A 19,813-nucleotide genomic window follows, 5' to 3' on the forward strand; every position below is an offset into this window, starting at 1 on the left:
CTGGGAGGCCCTATTTTTAATCTTAAAAGGTAATGTACTAATGCTCTAAGGTTACCCCAGGAAGGCCAACGAGCCTTCAAGACCTTCTTTTATGATTTCAGCTGGAAGCTAGTCACACAGGGTAGTCAAGCATGTATGGGCTAGGTGCTAAAACCTTACACCAGTGAGAATGGCACATATTAAAAAAACTAGCAACAACAAATGTTGGTGAGGTTGTGGAGAAAAAGGAACTCTCCTGCACTGTTGGTGGGAGTGCAAAATGATCCAACCACTATGGAGAGCTATGTGGAGATTTCTTGACCTACTAAACATAGAGCTTCCATATGATCCAGCAATTCCACTCCTAGGGATTTACCCAAAGGACACAGAAACATCAATTCCAAAGAGCACCTGCACCCCTATGCTTATAGCAGCACTATTTATAATAGCTAAGCTTTGGAAACAGCCCAAATGCCCAAAAATAGATGACTGGATCAAGAAGATGTGGTACATATACACCATGGAATATTACTCAGGATTCAAAAAAGATAAACACATGCAATTTGCAGCAATATGGATGGAGCTGGAAGGCATCATGCTCAGCGAAATAAGCCAGAAAGAAAAAGAAAAATACCGGATGGTCTCACTCATAGCAAGAATCTAGAAAACTTAAATAAGGGACCAGGAAAAAGAATATAAGAAAGAAAATATCAAAATCAACAAACAACTATGAAACAGAGACACTCTCTGGGGGGAGGGGGGCAGGGAAAGGAGGAATTGGGATCAAAATAAGGGGGCTGTAATTGTATGGGGAATATAAAAATAAAATTTAAATTAAAAAAATAAAATGTGAAAAGCAAATTAAAAAAAAAAAAATCTAACAGGGCCTCCCTGGTGGCGCAAGGGGTTAAGACACAACCTACGAAGCTGTCTGCAGCCACTGCAGCACGAGTTCGATCCCTAGCCAGGGAGCAACCCACATGGCTCAGCAGACCTCTCCTGGCTCACCCGCTGCTCCCCTCAGTGGTGTATTTCGATCAGTCTGTCTGTTCTGTTCCCCACTCTGTCTGTGGTGAATCATCTCACCCCCCATGCCTCTGGCCTGTACCCCAATTCTTGTATGCATAAATAAATAAATCTTTTTTAAAAAAAATCTAACAGATAAAACCAAACTTGAAAACTAGCTAACCCTTGAAAGCTGATTATAGAATCCAGAGGGGAAGGGGTAAGAAAATAAAGCAAGGAGGGAATACAGTGGACTGTGGGTTCTTTGGTGGAGGGCACACTATGGTGGTCACACATAAAGTGGGGACTCTTTACTCCTAAAATACAATGATGCAAACCAACATTGCCTCAATAAAAAAATAAGAAAAATATCTTACCAAACACCAATCACATGCTTATATGTCAAGGATAATATGGGTGCCTACATTTACTTTTTTTATTTTTTTAAAAGATTTTATTTATTTTTGCATACAAGACTTGGGGTACGGGCCAGAGGTGCAGGGGGTAAGAGGATTCACCAGAGTCAGAATGAGGAATAGAACAGGTGGATCAACTGAAATACCTGCTGAGGGGAACAGCGGGCGAGTCAGGAGAGATCTGTTGCATGTGGGCAGCTCCCTGGCCGGGGATCAAACTCGTGCTGCAGTGGCTGCGGATAGCTTCATAGGTTGAATCTTAACCCCTTGCGCCACCTAGGAGGCCCGGGTGCCCACATTTAAACCAGACTAAAAAACTACTCTGAAGCAAGAGTATATGTTTAAAACTTAGCTGTTTTTATAATCCATTTCTCCTTTTAGAATAAAAACTCTCCAAAGGCAGTGATTGCAGCTGTCTGTTCTTTCTTGCATCCCTTGTGCTTAACACAGGACTGGCACATAGTAGGTGCTCAGTTAACATCTGTTGAATGACTTTCAGCACGAGCAGTCTCACAACATACTGGGGAGAAATATTGTATTTGCCACACTGAAATGTATAACTTCTAACTATCAATAAGAAAATGATAAGCAACAAAAACAAGGTATCATGTTTTTCCTATCAAATTGGAAGAACAAATGTTATTGATAATGTTGATGACGATACTAGGAAATGGGTGCTCTCACTGGTGGAAATTTAACACTGTCTAAGCTTTCACAAGTGGTGAGTCATGGGTGATTTTTATTTCAATTTTTGTGGTTTGCTATGTTTTCCATTTTTCCCAATAATCCCTCTCAATAATTCCATTTTAAACCAGAAAGTCCCGTAATCTTTCTTTGTCCCCCTTAAAAAAGAAAAACTAAACCAGCTGGATCCTTGTACCAACAAGCTAATCCCACACATGGTACACGGCTGTGTTCTGTTGTTGAACCTCTTCTCCTAAGAATGCTTAATCTGAATCCTGTATCAGGTTTCTCTGGAAGGATGCAATACTGTCATTGAAAACTGTACGAGCAGAGCTACTCTTGTTCTGAGGTCTTGACTGGTTGAGGGATCCCACAGGAAATGTGGGCCTGGGAAAAAACATGCAGCTCAAAGGCAGGGCCCACCCAGTTTGTGGTAGGGTCCCACAACCCTTCCTTCCAAGACCCAGGTCTCCACAGACAAGAGAAGCCTAATAGTTCTTGGCAGATACCCTGCCTCGCTCCCTTACTGCTTGGGGCTAAATTAAAAGCAATGATAATCCTAGCCACACATGCCTTTCCCTCGGCTGCAGGCAGCTGTACTTCTCATGCCTGCTTCCCCATTCTGCCAGTGTCCAAGCAGCCAGGCCTCCTGTCAGGGCATCCCAGCCCCAGGAAGGGAGGTTCACAGTTGAATCACCAGTGGGTCATTCTTCTGTTTCCCGTTTCTTTCTTTTCTGGCGGTGCATTGGTAGTTCAGCTTCCTATGTCATTATGTTGCCTTCTGGACTTGGCAGTTAAATGCCAGTGTGCCTAGTGGCCCACCTAAACAGTGTTCACCCAGATGTCAGGGAGCAAACAAGGGAGTCCACACACACTCAGCTCCCGGCTCATTCATGTTTCCTCTTAGACCCTGGTCCTCCGACAGTTTATATAGTCAACCTCAAGAACCTGCCAATGATCCTGGGTTGTTGGGAGTGGCATGGAGAACTGAGGTTGGGGCTGGCTCAGGATATTGCCTCCCTGGTGTTTGCAGGTTGACTGGTACACAGTTGTAATGACCACCAACATTCCAAGTTCAGGGACCTGGATAAGTGGTGATTTTAACTGCTTGGTCTTCTCTTGGGTATCGTTGTCCTTTCTCCCTTTGGACTCAGAGGACATAGAGCAGAGAAGCAGGCCAGTAACTGCCTGCTGATAGAGGAGAGAGACAGAAATGAAGTGCCTCCCTCCTGCCTAACCACCCAGTGGAAGTCTGATTTTGTTCCAAAGGTACTTACTCCAACTTCATCTTCTTGCTTTTTGGAGAAGATATCCATGGGGGAGATAGGAGAGAAGAGCTCCTTTCTAGCAAATGTTGTCTTTCATCAGCCTCTGTCCCAGTGGGAGCCTGGATGGGGCTCAGACCTGAGGCCCTGTCTCAGACCACAGGAGCGAGTGGGATTGTATAGTTTCACTTGTCACTTTTACCCAGGCTGCCTGCTTTGAATCAGTAACTCTTATCTGTATTTTAGTGTTTTCTAGTCCATCTAGCCCTCAGGCCTGAGGGACTCAAAAGAACTCTGCAATTAATCAATGTTGAATGTAAACACTACATTTTACATTTCTTCTTACAGCTTAAACTTTGGAACAAATATCGAATTTCCAACATTCCATCACTAATATTCCTAGACGCCACCACAGGAAAGGTTGTGTGCAGGAATGGGCTGCTGGTGATCCGAGATGACCCAGAAGGTAAGACCTTGGCATGTTCGTCCCTTAATCCCCACTGTGACCCCCACCCCCCAACTCTGCCCTCCTCCCCTCTGGTAGAGTGAATACAAATGAAATATACTTAGGTTTGTTTGGCTAGCGAATATCGTCTTAATGAAATTTTAGCATTCTCCAGGTCATGGTTAAGATATTTAGAGGGATCAGAATGTCCCTCGTGGGAGCTTTAATGCATGGGCCAAAGGAGATGGAATCTGAAAAAGGAAGTTCAGCTTTGAGAACTGAATTGGCTGTTGAGAAGCAGCTAGAGGCCAGACACTGACTTCTAGTGCTGTTTCAACAGCAGCTGTCATCTTCATAGTTAGAGACATGTTAAGTGGGTTGTTGGGTTTTTTTCTCTTTAATGCATTCCCATAGCAAAGTCACAGTCTCTGTGTTGCTCTCCTAGCCCTGGCAGTGAGTGCACCTCACTGGTGCTGGCCCAATCCTCAGGCTCTGGCCTAGCTGACCAGCTGCCTGTGTGGGTGGCCATGCACAGGGAGAGCCCTCTGCTCCAGTCACCCTGCTCAGTGGCTATTCATGTTCTATTTCTTTACCCCTGGACTTGGAGTCATAAAAGGGTTGTAAGATCTCCCCTCCCTTACTTGTTGATCCAATTCAACACTGGTTGCAGATTTTCCCAGTAAAAATTTCACCTGCTTCAAATAATTGCCCCCAGTAAAAATAATTTAAACACACACAACACACTCTCTGTCTCTCACATACTCTACTTGGAATCTTGTTAAAAATACAGATTCCCGGGCCTCCCCTGGTGGCGCAGCACTTGAGCGCTGGGTTGTGAAGCTGCCCACAGCCTCTGCAGCGCTGGTTCAATCCCCGGCCACCGGCGAGGGTCCCACATGGCGCGCAGACCTCTCCTGCCGCCCGCTGCTCCCCTCAGTAGTGTACCTTGGTCCTTCTGCCTGTTCTGCTCCCCGCTCTGGCTCTGGTGAATTCTCTCACCCTCTCGCGCTTCTGACTGTACCCAGTGCTTGTATAAATAAATAAATAAATCTAAAAAAAAAAAAAAAGAAAAGGTTTATAAGGGAGATGCTTAAAAAAAAAATACAGATACCCTAGACACCCCCACCCACCCCGAGAATTTTGTATCTGTTTGTTTCAGGGTGGGCTTAGTCCCCTGCATTTTTAACCTGTCTATGTGTCTACTCCCACCCGCCCCAGACAGATTTTAGGCAGTGTTTCTTGGACCACCCTGTTAGAAAACACTGTTCTGTTGAGCAGGGAACATCTTGTTTGCTCTTCCTGCCCTAGGGCTTATATGTCAGCGCACAGATCATCTGGATTGAGTGGATTTTTATTCTTCCCTTTTACTAGACTTAAATTCTTACTTGGCTCCCTGGACCCCAAGACAGACTAATTGAGTCAGAATATCTGGGGGTGGGCCCGGAGCATCATATTTTAAAGCATCATATTCCTGAGTTGATTCTAAAATGCAGTCAGAAGCCACTGATTACAGGGTTGAAACTAAAGAAATTCATGGTTGATAGGGAGGCAGTGTCCCTATCATCGCAGTCACCTGGGGAATTGGTTTTGCTTTGTTTTGAACCTACATCTTCAGACTTGTTCAGATCCTGAGACTTGGGGTGTAACCTGGACTTCTGTACTTCTTGACACCCCCCAGGAGCTTCTGGAACCACAGCCTTGATAGCTCTTCCATGGATGAGTTCTCCTTATATCCCTGCAGGTTCTATGGATGTGTTAACAAATACTATTTGATGATAACTTCATTGTGCCCTACAGCCCTGAGGCCTCTTGGGTCAAAGGCCACGATAAATAAGTTTAACATCTTTGCCATTTGTGCCTGTTTCAGGTCTGGAATTCCCATGGGGACCCAAACCCTTCAGGGAAGTCATCGCAGGACCCTTGCTTAGAAACAGCGGGCAGTCCCTGGAGAGCAGCAGCCTGGAGGGGTCTCACATAGGCGTCTATTTCTCCGCACACTGGGTGAGTGTTTAAGCCTGCTTCACTCCAGACAGAAGGCAATTGTGAGGCAGCCACCACAACCAGCTGTGGTTGGCTTCTGTAGGTGTGACTGTGGCAAAATTTCCTGGCATTCTTGCTTTCTTCTGTGCCTGATGCGTTCTCTGTTGGCATGCAATATATGTGCGTAATTACAAATGGTAACAGCGAGAAAAAGACTTAATTTTGACTGAGACAGAAAGGGCAGTCCTCCTAACCCATTCGGATGAGGCTTCTGATGACCCCCGGGAGGTTCATTTTAACTGCTACCTACTGGCACTTTGTGTGGGGTGGAGAGGAGCCCATGCTGGATGCTCACCACTACAAGAGACATGTTTTGCTTCTGTCTCTTGTATGGAGCTGGTTTTGCTATCCCCATGCAGCTTGCATCTTGCTTGCCTCACTCCTGATGGCAGCTGTTTGGGACATGGAAAGTCAAAGGTCTGGCATCACACAGTAGGGTCCCACTCTTGTTTTTCAGTGTCCACCTTGCCGAAGCCTCACCCGGGTCCTGGTGGAATCCTACCGGAAGATCAAGGAGGCAGGCCAGAAATTTGAGATCATCTTCGTTAGTGCGGACAGGTAATGCGTGCGTGCTGGGGGTAGGGGTGGTGCAGCCTCCTTTTCTATGGGCAATTCACATGCACTTCTTTTGCCTGAGATTTCTCCTCCTTTATAGTAGAGCTTGGAGATAGGGATTAGGAAGGCATATCTGGGGTTATTGGCTGAGGAGGATACATTTTTCTCCTGTATTATCTGAAGGGGAACTGAGAAAAACCTGTTCTTCTGTAAACATTGGGGTATGTCCCCATTCAGTCCTGTGTCATTTCAGATTAGGATGCATTTTTTTTTCCTGATTTGTTCAGCTTTTTGTATCATGGTGAGAGGATATGGAGGGGGAAAGATGGAAAGAAAAGGGCCAGTGACTAATGGAATGTGGCACCTATCTCAGATAACTGTGCAGTCATTTTTCTTAGCTCTGACCATGTACTTTGGGGACATTCACAAAAATCAGAAGGGTGGACATTCTGCCTGAAGTATGTCATGTCCTTTTAGCCTCAATGTCCTCTGCTTCTTGCCTTCTTACTGGCTTTCCTCACCAGTGACTTTCTATTAAAAAACTCCAGTTTCAATTCAGACCAAGCTACCTGTGCTCCTGCTTCTCAAGCTGCTGCTCCCTGAAAGGTCTCTGAGATGCTTCCTATTGAGGGTGTTTGTGTATTGCTGTGTCCTCGGAGCTGTGCTCTTGTGGGCTCTGTTGATTAGCCCCTGGTCCTGCCATTGCTCTCCAGAAACCCCTCCTCATCTCAGTGCATGTGAGTGGGGGCAAGCCGGAAGCCACACCAGGAATAGCAGTCACCTTTCCTAAAGCTTAATAAGAATCAACTTTATTGGGGCCTCCTTGGTGGTGCAAGGGGTTAAGTCTCAGCACTATGACACTATCAGCAGCCATTGCAGCACAAGTTTGATTCCTGGCCACAGAACTGACCTACATGGCGCAGCAGACCTCTCCTGGCTGGCCCGCTGCTCCCCTCAGCAGTGTATTTCAGTAGATCCGCCTGTTCTGCTCCCCACTCTGTCTCTGGTGAATCCTCTCACCCCTCCATACCTCTGACCTATACCCCAGCTCTTGTATGCATACGTAAATAAATCTTAAAAAAGAATCAACTTTATTGAAGTATAATTTACATACAATGAATTTTGACCAATGTTTTTACCTTTATAATCATCACAATTAATATCGAGAGCATGCCCATTTTCCATGTCCTTCTCAGTCAATCTTTGCCCCCAATCCCCCAGCTCCAGGATACCCCTGATCTGCTTTCTATCAACTTGGTTATATTTGTCATTCCTAGATTTATACTTGGTTAAAAGTGGTTCTGTCCACATCACTGTTTTGTGCACAAGTTAGGATATATCTAGGTTCTCTATAAAAGTAGGGAATTGAAACATGAAAACATGAAACATGAAAGCTTGGGCACGAGTTGCAATGGGGGATGCAAGGGAGCAGGCTACTGAAACAACCTGGCATTTTCGTTTGGTGTCTACCTGTTAGGGGGAAAAGGTGTTTGCTGCTTGGTGTACACCAGGATGGGCCGGTTACCGCCCTCTTGTGTCATTAGCCTGATGCCTGAGGGGCACACTGATTAGGAGTCTCAGTGTCCGCAAAGCCCTCAGCACAACTTGGTAGAGGTTGCAAGGACCCAGTGGTGGAACATTTGGGAACAATAAAACTTTGTTTCCACCTATGTCTCTATAGGTCAGAGGACTCATTCAAACAGTACTTCAGTGAGATGCCCTGGCTCGCTGTCCCCTACACTGATGAGGCCCGGCGGTCGCGCCTCAACCGGCTGTACGGAATCCAAGGTAGGCATCCCCAGCTCCACGGGCCTCCTCGGGAACCTGTTCGCCTGAGCTCGCTACGTCTTTAGGTTACTTTTAGAGTGAAAAGAACATCTTTAATTCCATGAATGCTCATGTTCTTTACCCTCTGGTGAATTTTTATAGTATGAAATTGTACCTCATTATGACTATTTTGTTTTTAATGTCCTTGTCCGGGTGAGACATCTATCAATACTTCTTACCACCTGGCCCAGTGGTGACATGACTGGGGATGGAACACGTGCTCCCAAATGACTTGGCTAAACTCCTACCCCAAGGTTTTCACTGTCAAACATACCTGAGAGTGATCTTTGGTTACATCATTCAGAGCCATCACTCTGAGCCTCAGTTTCTTCATCTGCAAAACAGTGATGACTAATCTCCACAAAGAACTAGCTACAATAATGTTTATCAAGTGCTTCTCATGGTTCCTGAAACATAATAGTTAGGCCTGAGTACATAGTACCTCATAGGTGAGAAAGTGGATATCCTGAGAGTGTGGAGAGCCTGGATTTGAAGTACTAGTCATGGTGTTTTTCAGAAATTAGCATTATAAGTGAGACAAACTGTTTTGTTCTTTATGTGAATACCTCCTTCCCAGCCTCATCCAGCCAACTTCTAGCTTGGTGAAGCACTTAACTCGTCTATTAAGAATTGTATTCATTCTCTTTCTAGTACCAAATCCTGGTCACCCCTAGACAGTCACAGTTTATATTTGAGTTCTCTGTGCCCCTTGTGTTAGAGGGAGTGGGGAGAAAAGACAAGTCAAAATTTACCCAGGAAACAGCCTGTGAGGGAACACGTCAACTCTTTAGCCTTTTTCCTTTCTCTGTTTTGAGTCGCCATATGGCTTTATTTGGAGCTAAAGTTTCAAAAATAACATTTAATTTTAAGTAAGTCCTTGTCAATGTCAAGGGTATATAAGAATCCCCTAAGGATCTTGTAGAAAATGCAGATTCAGATCCCATGGGTCTGGAGTGGGGCTGAGATCCTGCATTTCTAGCGAGGTCCTGGGTGACCCTGGCACTGCTGGTCCAGAGACTACATTTTGGGTATTTGAATCTAAGTCTGTTAATCTCTTGAGAATATTTGGGGCCTGTGCCTCCTATTAATAAATCCGATGAAAGCTGCCCTTTTGTGGATGTAGGAGCCTGTTGTGCGGGCTTTCCTTGTAGTCAGGGCTAAGGCCAAAGGGTCACCTGAAACTAATAAATAACCAGAGGATGGTCTGTATCATATAGGGTCAGCTTGAGGGTGGCAGTCTGCCCTCCCTGTGCTCTGTGAGATGCTGAGTGCCCGTGGGGAGGCAGGCACAGAAGAGCAACTTCAGAGCAGGGATCATGAACTCTTCGATACTCAGCGAAATTTCTAGACACACCATCTCGGCAGGAGCACGCCCTTCTGTGAGACATTGGCAGGGCACAAAGTAATTAATTGGTTCTTTTCTCCCTTCAAGGCAGAGAAGGGCACTCTCCTTTCTGATTCTCCAGTTGTCATCATGTAATATTACAGATGTAGGAGCCACAGTTATTAGGTGTGGCCCAGAAAGTGGTGACCACAAGTGAGGAAGAGGAAAGTGCAGAGACGTGCTCCTCTGACATAGCCTCCCAAGGCCCTGGCAGTGCAGGCATGAGAAGTACATGTGTGATCCCTGACTTCAAGGAGCCCGCAGCTGAGGATCAGAAAGCTAACTTGGACAGGCCTTATATTCAGGCAAGTCATAGCCAAGCCACACTAAAAGAATGTGAGATTCATTTGGAACCCAGCTCTTGCCACAGCCCAGCCCCACACCTGCCCAGCCCTCTGCCCCTCCTCTGCTTTCTCCACAGCATCCATTCCCCTGACAGCTGTTCTAGTCTTTCTCAGACCTGTCTCCCATCTCCGGCTGGCTTCCTTACTCACGGGTTTCCAGTCTCTCCCTGGCAGTGTTTTGTGCCTACTGCATCAGCAACCTCTTAGGCTAAGGCTTAGGACTCATTCCTGTAAGCAGCCTGTTAGATATTGCCTGCTGCCTTGATCTGTCTGCCTCTAGCTGTCAAGCCAGAGAAACATAAAGCACAGCGAAATAAGAGTATGGAAGAGTAACACAGGATCCTTCTCAAGGCAACTTTTGATGCAGGGCCACACATGATATAATGCAGTTTAGAGGAGAGCTGGCTCGTAACTGTTGAGCCAGGAAGGCTTGTTGGAGGAAGTGGCTGTAAAACAGAGCCTTACAGAATGGAAGAGATTCAGATAGGGAGTTTGGGATCTTCCAGGGCAAAGGTCAGCGTAGGATGCCTATGGTGTTCTAGAGGCATGTTTTTTTCTTTATTTGTTTTGCTTGTTTGTTTTTTTTTTGTTTTTGTTTTTTTTTTGTTTTTTTGTTTATACAAGCACTGGGTACAGTCAGAGGCGTGGGAGGGTGAGAGAATTCACCAGAGCCAGAGCGGGGAGCAGAGCAGGCAGAAGGACCGAAGTACACTGCTGAGGGGAGCAGCGGGCGGCAGGAGAGGTCTGCGCACCATGTGGGACCCTCCTCCGGTGGCCGAGGAGCAGCCGGGGATTGAACCGGCGCCGCAGAGGCCGCGGGCAGCCTCGCAACCCAGCGCTCCACCGCTGCGCCACCGGGGAGGCCCGCCTATGGGCAGAGTGGGTGACACGGCTAATGATGCTACATCATAGAGGGTGTCTTGAGCACCATGTTGAGGTCCTTGGACTTGGTCCTTTAGACTTACGGATTCTTTTGAAAATTTCAAAGGGAGATAAATGCCAGGTGACATCTGAGCTACATTGAAAGAGAAATCCCAGAGGCAGGTTGTCTGGGTAATATTTCTGACAGACATATTGAACACACATTGTAACCCGGGCTCAGACTGTGGCTCATGACAGGCCTGCCTGTGGGGAGAGACAAGCTGCTCCCTCAAGTATAGCAGATGGCCCAGGTGGCCCCTGCTGTGTAGTGCCTGCCTCCATGCCTCTGCCTCTCCTCAGCTTTTCAGGGTCACCTATTCTGCTTCATGGCATTTTGGGGTTCCATGTGCATTAGGGGTCTGGTTTCCAGTATATTTGTCAGATATAGTATGCTATTTATTAGCATTTACATCGCTCTTATTGTCATCTATACTGTTGTCACAGTACAGGGCAGGGGATTTTTTTGCATCCCACTGCCTCCTCCAAAATAAAAGGCAGAGAAAGGCCAAAGCCTGTTCTAGAGGGCAAGGATACTAGGAGCATGCTTTGCAGCCCTGTATAAGTTGGACCAGAAGGTCAGGGATGAGGTGTGGAGCAGGGCTGGCTGGGGCCTTCTCCTGTGCCCATGAGCTGAGGTCCCCTTCACATGCTTCTTGTTGGCCTCTCCCATGGCACAGTCTTATCCCATGTCCCTACCCCTTTCCCAGCCTCTCTCCTGGGCAGAACTGCTTTAGTTAGGAGTACGGTTAGCGCTCCTAAATTTCCTCAGTTTCATTCCTCTCTGCATTGAAACATTTGCGTTACATCATCAGGTTCATAAGCAGGATGTCTGTGCCCCTCTTCCAATCCCTTCTGTTTTGTTGGAAGAAGCATCATCTCTGCTTTCTAAGACTTTACCCTTATTCTTCTTTTGTCTTGCCCTTGCCTCGTCCAATTTTCCTTGCCTTTCTTGCCTCCTTATTTCTCTCTCTTAGCAACTTGCTCCTCCTTTTCTACCTCATGGAATGCTCGTTATATTCTCTTAGTTATTATTTTTTTAAAAAAGAAAGAAAAATCCCATCATCCCCTAAAGCCAGTCTGCTTGGGCTGCCATAACCAATTACCACAAACTAGGCAGCGTAAACAAAAATTGATTTCTCACAGTTCTCGAGGCTGGAAGTCCAAGATCAAACTTCAGGGTAGATTGGTTCCTGGTGAGGGGTCTCTTCCTGGCTTGCAGATGGTATCTTCATCTTTTCCCTCTCTTTCCGTATCACCCCTGCTCCTGGTTTTCTCCTGCCTCTCTGTTTGCTGGGTTTCTCCTGCACTCACACCCATGCTCCTCTCCCTCTTTTCATGACCCCATTACATCTGCAACACCTTGCTCCAGGTACTCCTCCCTCTGTCCCAGATGACTGTACATACTAACTTGGCAGAGCACCTCTGAGGGAACCTCCCAGAAGATGCTGCGATAGTGGTAATCCTCTCCTGGTAGAAGCCCTCGGCAGCTGCGGCCTGAGGTTCCATGTCTCTGTAGCCTGCTCTCATACAGCCTTGCAGGCCCTCTCCACATCTTGCCTGTCTGCACCATAGAAAACCTGCACAGCTTCCCCATACCCTCCCTGCCATCTCACAGGGCTAAGCGCCCTACCCCTTGGTGAGCATCTCCCCATCCTTCCAGCTCAATGCTGCCTCCCACAGTAACCCCCACCACCCGGGGAACAAACTTTCCCTTCCATATTTGAGTGCTTGTGCGGTTCCTGTCACATCACTGGTCACTTCCCAGATGTCATTCTCACGGCATCTCTTCTCTCCTGGATCAACTGCTCTTTTAGGACAAGGAATGTATACCTGTGGGCCCAGGTTAGGGTTTCTTCTCCTTCATACCCTCGCTTCCTCCTTCTCTCCTTTATTCCCCTTTTTGTTCATTCTTCCTCTCTTGTTCATCTGTGCTTTTCTCAGGGAACATTTATTGGGTGTCTACACGCCTGGCTTTGAGCCAAGTGCTAAGGGGCAGAGCTGCCTGGCACCTGCCCTCTGGCAGGGAAATAGACGACCCAGGGAGGCAGAGAATGTGGTGGTGGGAGTACACAGGCTGCTGCACTTGGCTGGATCACCTAAGATCTACCACATGCCTCCACCATCTATGCCCTCCTCACCACCCCGGGCCCTCCCTGGCAGCAGGTGGTACTTGGAAGGAAGAACAGTGTGATAGAGATTCCAGTCTCAGCCCCGCCACTGAGTATCAATGTGGCTCCACCTGAGTCACTTCCCTCCCCCGTCCTCTGCTGCCTTCTCTGAAGAAGGGCAAGGCTGGCCAAGGGAATCCCCACCCTCCCTTAAGGTTTTCTGATGTGGTGAATCTTGATCCAGAAGCTAAAGGGTGTGTAGGAGAACTAGGCAGCTCTGGGTCTTTGTCCTCCACATGGTGAGGTTGGGGTCAGGAGTCCCTGCAGGAGGGCTGCTGTCTCCAGGGTGTTGTCAGGGGCCTGCCTTTCCTTCACACCTGAACCAAGAATATTCCCCTGTGCTTGTGCCGACTAAGGTGAGTTTCTTGAAAGGTTTTTGTAAATGGAAGAGATTATTCAGATATTTAAATTGGTTTTGAATTTCACATGTGACTTATTGAAATACAACTTCTTAAAAAACTGTAGATCTTAAAACTTCTAACATTGATGTTTAGATGTTGTGATTCTGTTTCTATATCTAGACATCAGCAGCTTCTTGCTAGGGCTCTGTGGGTAATGTTTGGACCCACCTACAAAGTTAAGTAAATGCCTTTAAACATTTTAAATTGATTTATAAATTTAGGCTTTAAAAAATACTTATCTGAAGGACTGGCTATAAATCAGGACTTCCCATGACCACCCCCCACTCAAATACAATAATTTGCTAGAATGGCCCACAAAACTGAGGAAAATTATTTACTTACTATTATGGCTTTACACAAAGGCTGTAACTCAGATAGAGCCAAGTGGAAGAGATGCAGAGGAAAGGTATGTGGGGAGGGACACTGACCAACCCTCCGTGCCCTCTGGGTGGACCTCCCGGCACCTCCGCGAAAGCTCTCTGAACCCCAATGTTTCAGGGTTTTAATAGAGAGTCCATTGCATAGACATAAGTTGTTAAATCATTGGTCATTGGTTATTAGCTGGGCCTCCAGCCTGCCTTTCTCTCCCAGAGGTTGGAGGTCAGCAGGTAAGTTTCTAATCATGCCTTCTGACCACCAGCTCCCCCATTTTGAAGCTATTTAGGGGCCCCCAGCCACCAGTCATCTCATTAGCATGCAAAAAGAAACTCTTTACTGGGATAAAGACCAAATACATTTTTCATTGTGTTACAGTGTCACAATGTACACGCACACGCACACATGCACACACGCACACACGGAGCTCGGTCAATGGAGTGTTCAGCTGTTTTGAGTAACTGGCCTTCAACAAACCCTGCAGGGCTGTCTCTGAACAGCTCATGCTCCCTGTTTGACTCTGTGTCCTGGGTGCTCTCCCTGCTTTCTGTCTTCTGAAGTATTTTGATGAAGGTGCTTTCCCAGAGTATGCCATCCCCGAGGTGAGCCACCTGGCTGGTCTTTGTGCCTTGTGAGGGGTAACTCCGCCTAGCAGTCACTTTGTGTGTTGCTGCATACAAGGGCAGAGCTTCCCTGTGTTACCCTGCCAGGTTCAGACGAAAACAGGTCGTGTGAAGCGAACCCAGAATCCTCTGAGCATCTTGGGAGCAGGGCTTCTCCCTGCTGTATCCTGTGCATCACCCTGCACGCCGGAGCTGGCCTTGCGTAAAATGCTGACTTTTTATTGTGGCACCCGTCCATCCAAGTGGCGATGCAAGGAACTGGATCTTGAGGTTGTGCCCCTTAAACCGTCCCTTCCACACTGTAGCAGGACCTGCCCAGGCCTCCATGGCGGGTGTTTAGGCCCAAAGTCCTATTGCTGTTGGCAGAGTGATCATGGGCTCCCTTGGGTGCTCTGAGCTAAACCAGGGCTCTTGACCAACAGTTTTCACTAGGCCACCTGAGTTCACCAAGGCTCCCCTGGCACTTGGCCTTCATCCATTTCCTTTGTCTTAGGGGAGGGGCTGGGCTGCCCAGAGTGGGAGGGCCTCTTTGCCCTCTGCTGCTCCCCCTGCCCCCTTTTATGCAGACCCGAGAATTTGCAGCCCTATAAGCTGTTTAAAAATGCCTTTCTAAGGAAAGGGTTTAGACACACTTGGCAGAAGGCGAATCCCATTAGTGATTGTCTAACTAATCCTGGCTGTCAGAGAACACCCTGTTCTTTGCAGGGAGGCTTAGAGCCCCATCCCTCCTGGGTAAGGGCCCCTAACTGGTTTTGTTCCTCTCTTCCCACCTCCCCCAACCTTTGGGTAGCACAGACCTTGCCACCCAAAGAGCAGCCCGGAGGACTGTACTTAAGGCCTGGTGCAGGGAGGCAGTGGTGTGAGACTCCAGGATTTGTTTATCTTGTTTCTCTGTTCCCCTTTTGTTCTGTTCCTTATCTTTCTGCCTTTCCTCTTTTCCTCTTCTCCTTTCCATTTCCCTCTCTTCTCTCTTTCCCTTCCTTTGCCCTCTTCCCTGCCCGTTTCAAAAAAATGAATTTGAGGAAGAATCTATTTTACATAGAAACAAAACGTTCAGACCTTGTGTTTTTCAATCTGCAGAGGGTGTGGGGCGGTGCTGGTGATTTTTATAGACAAATCTCAGGGTTTGCCCCCATGGGCCTGGGGAGGGCAGGCTGGGCTGTCTCAGGATCTACCCAGCAGCTCCACGATTCTGTTTCACTTGTCTGTATTTTGAGAAGATTTAAAAAAGAAAAACCTGGAAAGGATAGAGAAAAATATAACACCTGTATGGCCACCACCCAGAATTGACATTTTGCTTTAGGTATTTAAAAGAGAAACAAATGGGGCATTAATTACAGGCGGAGGTGAGGCTCCCTCACTCCTGTGCACTACCGTCTCCTTCCTTCTCAGCCCCCCTCCAGAAACCTACAGTGTATTTCATGTGTATCTTCATAATCCCATTTCATATTTGTACAGCATATATACGAATCCATGAATAATACATTGTAGTGCTGGGCGTGCTTTCTAGCAGCATACTTCAATGCTGACATGGTGTAATATTCTGTAGCTGGCATTTCTCACTCACCTTTGTTTTCAAGATTTATCCCTGTTGATATTTCTATCTGGCTAGTTTATTTTCAGTGCCAAAAAGGGTTTCATTGTCTGATTGTGCGGCAGCTTATTTATCAGCTTGGCTTTTGGTGGCCCCTGGTTGTTTCTGAATTTTCTGTATTATAAAACATTACCATAAATGTCTCTGAGCTTGTCATCTGACGGCAGCTTTTGGGCCTGCTGGCTAAGTTCAAGTAGACCCAGGCCCATTTCTTTTTTTATTTTTTAAGATTTATTTATTTATTTATACAAGTACTGGGTACAGTCAGAAGTGCGGGAGGATGAGAGAATTCACCAGAGCCAGAGCGGGGAACAGAACAGGCAAACTGAGGAAATACACTGCTGAGGGGAGCAGCGGGTGCAGCACAAGAGGTCTGCGCGCCATGTGGGACCCTTGCCGGTGGCCGGGAATCGAACCGGCGCTGCAGAGGCTGCGGGCAGCTTCACAGCCCAGCACTCAACCGCTGCGTCACCAGGGGAGGCCCCTAGGCCCATTTCTTTGACCTCCCTTGGGCTTCGCTGAGCTTCACCACCCAAACCAAGCCGCCGTCTTCCTTTCCTTAGCTTTCTAAGCAAGGGGAGGTTTTGGGGGGATGGGCAGGGGAGGAAATGAGGGGCCTGATGAATGGAGTGGCAATTGACTTGGCCAAGGCATGGTTTATATTTGTCAGTCCCACCCCTACTGCCCTTCGGTTCTTGTATGATTTTTATTTTATATTAATATATCATAACTCCATTCAAAAAACTCAAATATATCTATTTCGACCCACATTCCTGCCTCACTAGCACAACTGTTTTCACTTTCCTTAGCCCCTTTTGGTCTCTATCCACACGCACACATACTTATACATAGTTGTAATCATTCAGACTGTGTAGACTTCACTTTCCGTGTAACAGTATATTGCAAACATTTTCCATTTTATCACAGTCCACACTTGTGATTGCATAATATTTTGCCTTGCCAATGTGCCCTCACCTGCTCTTGCTGTACTAGGGTCTGCTTTTCCTCCCATTTCTCTTCCCAGTTGCCAACAGTCTTGAGTCTCTGGTCCCAGTACTCTGCCCCTCCCGGGGAGCTATAAGATCTGAGCTTCTCCACCCCAGGGCCCCCACTATCTTGATTACTTACAAGTAGCCTCTTCCCAAGAGGAAACAGTGTGGAGCCGGTCTTCTGGCTCCTTTCTCTCTAGGTTTTGAGGGAAATGGTGAAGGTGATTCTTTGGCAATGCTTGTAGGTCTACTGCTCGGTCAGGGCAGGGGGCTTGGGGCTAAGGCCCTCTCTGGGATCAGAAGGCCCACGTTCTAGGCCCAAAAGTTAAGCTGGGGCTGGTGAAAGTGAAAGAATGCCAACCCCACACCTGGCAGACATTACTTACTGGTGCTCTGGCCATGGAGCTAACAGTGTCTCTCCACTCCGATTCTGTAGCTGACTTCTTCCAGCCAAACTGGAGGTTTCTGTTTATCTTACCAGACCAGGGCAGCAGTTCTATATCTCTGCCCTCTCATGGCCAAATAATCAACTGAGGGATGATTAAAAAAAAAAAAAGCCAATGAACTTATTTGTAACAAGAGCTAATATTTGTGGAGTACTTTATACCAGGTACTATGTGAAAAAGCATTTTATGCTTCTCATCTCATCCTCACAAGAAGCAAATAAGACAGAAAACTGGGGCCTCCCTTATGGCCTAGAGGTTAAGTTTCAGTGCTATCACCACCAAAGCCTGAGTTCAATCCCTGGCAAGAGAGCTAACCCACATGGTACAGCAGACCTCTCCTGTCTCACCCACTGCTCCCCTCAGCAGTGTAGTTCAGTCAGTCTGCCTGTTCTGCTCCCTACTCTGTCTCTGCTGAATCCTTTTACCCCCCTGTACCCTTGGCCTACACCACCCAGCTCTAGGAAACCACCATGTTCCCCATTTGATGGCCGTGGGAACAAAGTCCCAAGAAGTTGTGACTGCCTGGATCATCCTTAGAATTTCCACCAGGCACCCCCCCAACCCCCATCCATGCCAGCCAGCTAAGCCAGGAAACCACAAGTTTAAGCAAACTTGAGCTGAGCTGCTTCTTTTCCACCCTCTTCAGGGAAGCCTCTCACTGGTGTGGAAGTTATCTTGTAGAACGGCATCGATTAGAAATTTTCCATTCCCTTTAAGTTTCGTTTTAGAAGCTTTGCCCAATTTTTTCCTTAGAAGTCTCTGCTTCAGGGAACCTGCTTCAAGGGAAGGGGCGAGCAGGGAATGCAGGATGTGGGGAGGAAAGGGAAGAGCTGATTGTAATGTCAGCCTCCTTCCCCTCAGTCTTGGAAAGGAAGAGACAGGGAGTGGGTGGAGCAAAAGGCTACAGATACAGGGGCCCTGTTTATGAGAGTCCCCAACCCAAGTGCTTTGAGAGCCCCTCACCACCAGCTGGTGGCCTGGTAGAAAGAGCAGCAGCTTTTGCAGCAAACCAGGGTTCCTATCACAGCTTGGCCACTTACTCGCCAGATAACCTTGGGTGGGTAACTTGACTATCTGCAAAATGGAGCATAACATGCTTCTCGCAACTATCTGTTATGAGGAGCAGGCGAGAGAGCATGTGTGCCGGGCCCAGCACAGAGCAGATGCACCAGAAAGGTGAACTTCCCTTCTCATCCCTGGTTCACCCTTGGAGGAAAGCACACACTTAGGCCTCTGGGACCAAGCTAACCCACCATCAGGAGATAGAAAGGGGACCTAGCACATGCATGCAGGTTCTCCTCTCCCCCACCCTCCACACAGACACCCTGTCCATGTGCCAGAAAAGGGCTTCTCTGGATCAAAGCCTGACTGGTTATATTACCAAGTTGCTCTCTGTTTAAGCATCACAGCTATATGCACCTCATTATCATGGGTTCTTAGAAAGCCGCTTCACTCAAAGCACCAAACACAGCAGGGACTTTGGTTTCCAGAGCCATGGGGAAAGGTGGGGAGACCCAAGGCCCCAGGGTTGCTGTTCATTGGTAGAATAAGCCAAGGATTCCTCCATGTCCCCAATCTGCAATTCTGGTCCCCACTGGCTGCAGCCATGGTAAGATGGCTTTCATGTAGTAACCCTTTCAAATAGTCCCCTGGAGAAACTGAGGCACAAAACCAGAAAGTGGACTTCTTTGCCTTCAAGATTTTTACTTTCCCTGCCTTCCCTTCCTCGCTGCCTGCTTGTCCTCCATAAATGCAGTCGGCATCCCTTGTCTGGCCTCCAGACAGGCCTGCTGCTGTGTCTAATCATAGCAGTGGGTGTGCCCTGGTTTAACCCAGTGCTTGTAATGGCCCAATTTCAGAAACACCAACTCTGATTTGAGCACTTTGTCAAAGCATTTTTCTGATGGTCGTGGCATTTGGAAGTACTCATCTGCTGCGGGCTGGCCTGTCGTGGCCCTAGCCCCATCCTCCATTAAGGTGGCTGACCAAAGCCCTGCCTGATCCTCAGGGATGGGGACACAGCTGAGGTGAGCCTGGGCCTCTGGGGAAAACAGGCAGGGGTGAGGATGGGACTGGAAATGCCCTGAGTCTCAGAAGGTCCGAAACCGCTCTAAGCACTTCTTTGAAGGCCCTGAGGAGTCCTCTCTGTGTGCTTTGTGAGTGAGTCAGTGGGAATGGCAGTCCTGGAGCCCATTTCTATCTGGATCTGTTCCCTAACACGCCAAGTCACTTCCAATAGGTGTGAACATAATGGATTCATTTTTCCTTTTGAAGACAGCCCACACTGCACACCTGCTGAGCTGGCCAGCGTGGTAGGTTACAAAACACTGGGGCCATATTTCTGGTACCTCG

The 19,813-nt window shown here is 47.5% G+C and overlaps 1 protein-coding gene across 1 annotated transcript in view; it reads left to right on the top strand.

Moving 5' to 3' along the window:
• The window catches only part of NXN (nucleoredoxin), a gene marked incomplete at both ends in the record, with an annotated part of 149,922 nt that overhangs the window by 123,213 nt on the left and 6,896 nt on the right, over window positions 1-19,813 (top strand). The window contains 4 exons of the mRNA XM_084238784.1: window positions 3,698-3,815; window positions 5,662-5,795; window positions 6,292-6,392; window positions 8,071-8,177. Of these exons, the coding sequence (XP_084094910.1) occupies window positions 3,698-3,815; window positions 5,662-5,795; window positions 6,292-6,392; window positions 8,071-8,177 (460 nt within the window). The remainder of the gene's footprint in view (window positions 1-3,697; window positions 3,816-5,661; window positions 5,796-6,291; window positions 6,393-8,070; window positions 8,178-19,813) is intronic.

Source organism: Talpa europaea (genome assembly GCF_964194135.1).
Source record: "Talpa europaea genome assembly, chromosome: 7".
NCBI lineage: Eukaryota > Metazoa > Chordata > Mammalia > Eulipotyphla > Talpidae > Talpa > Talpa europaea.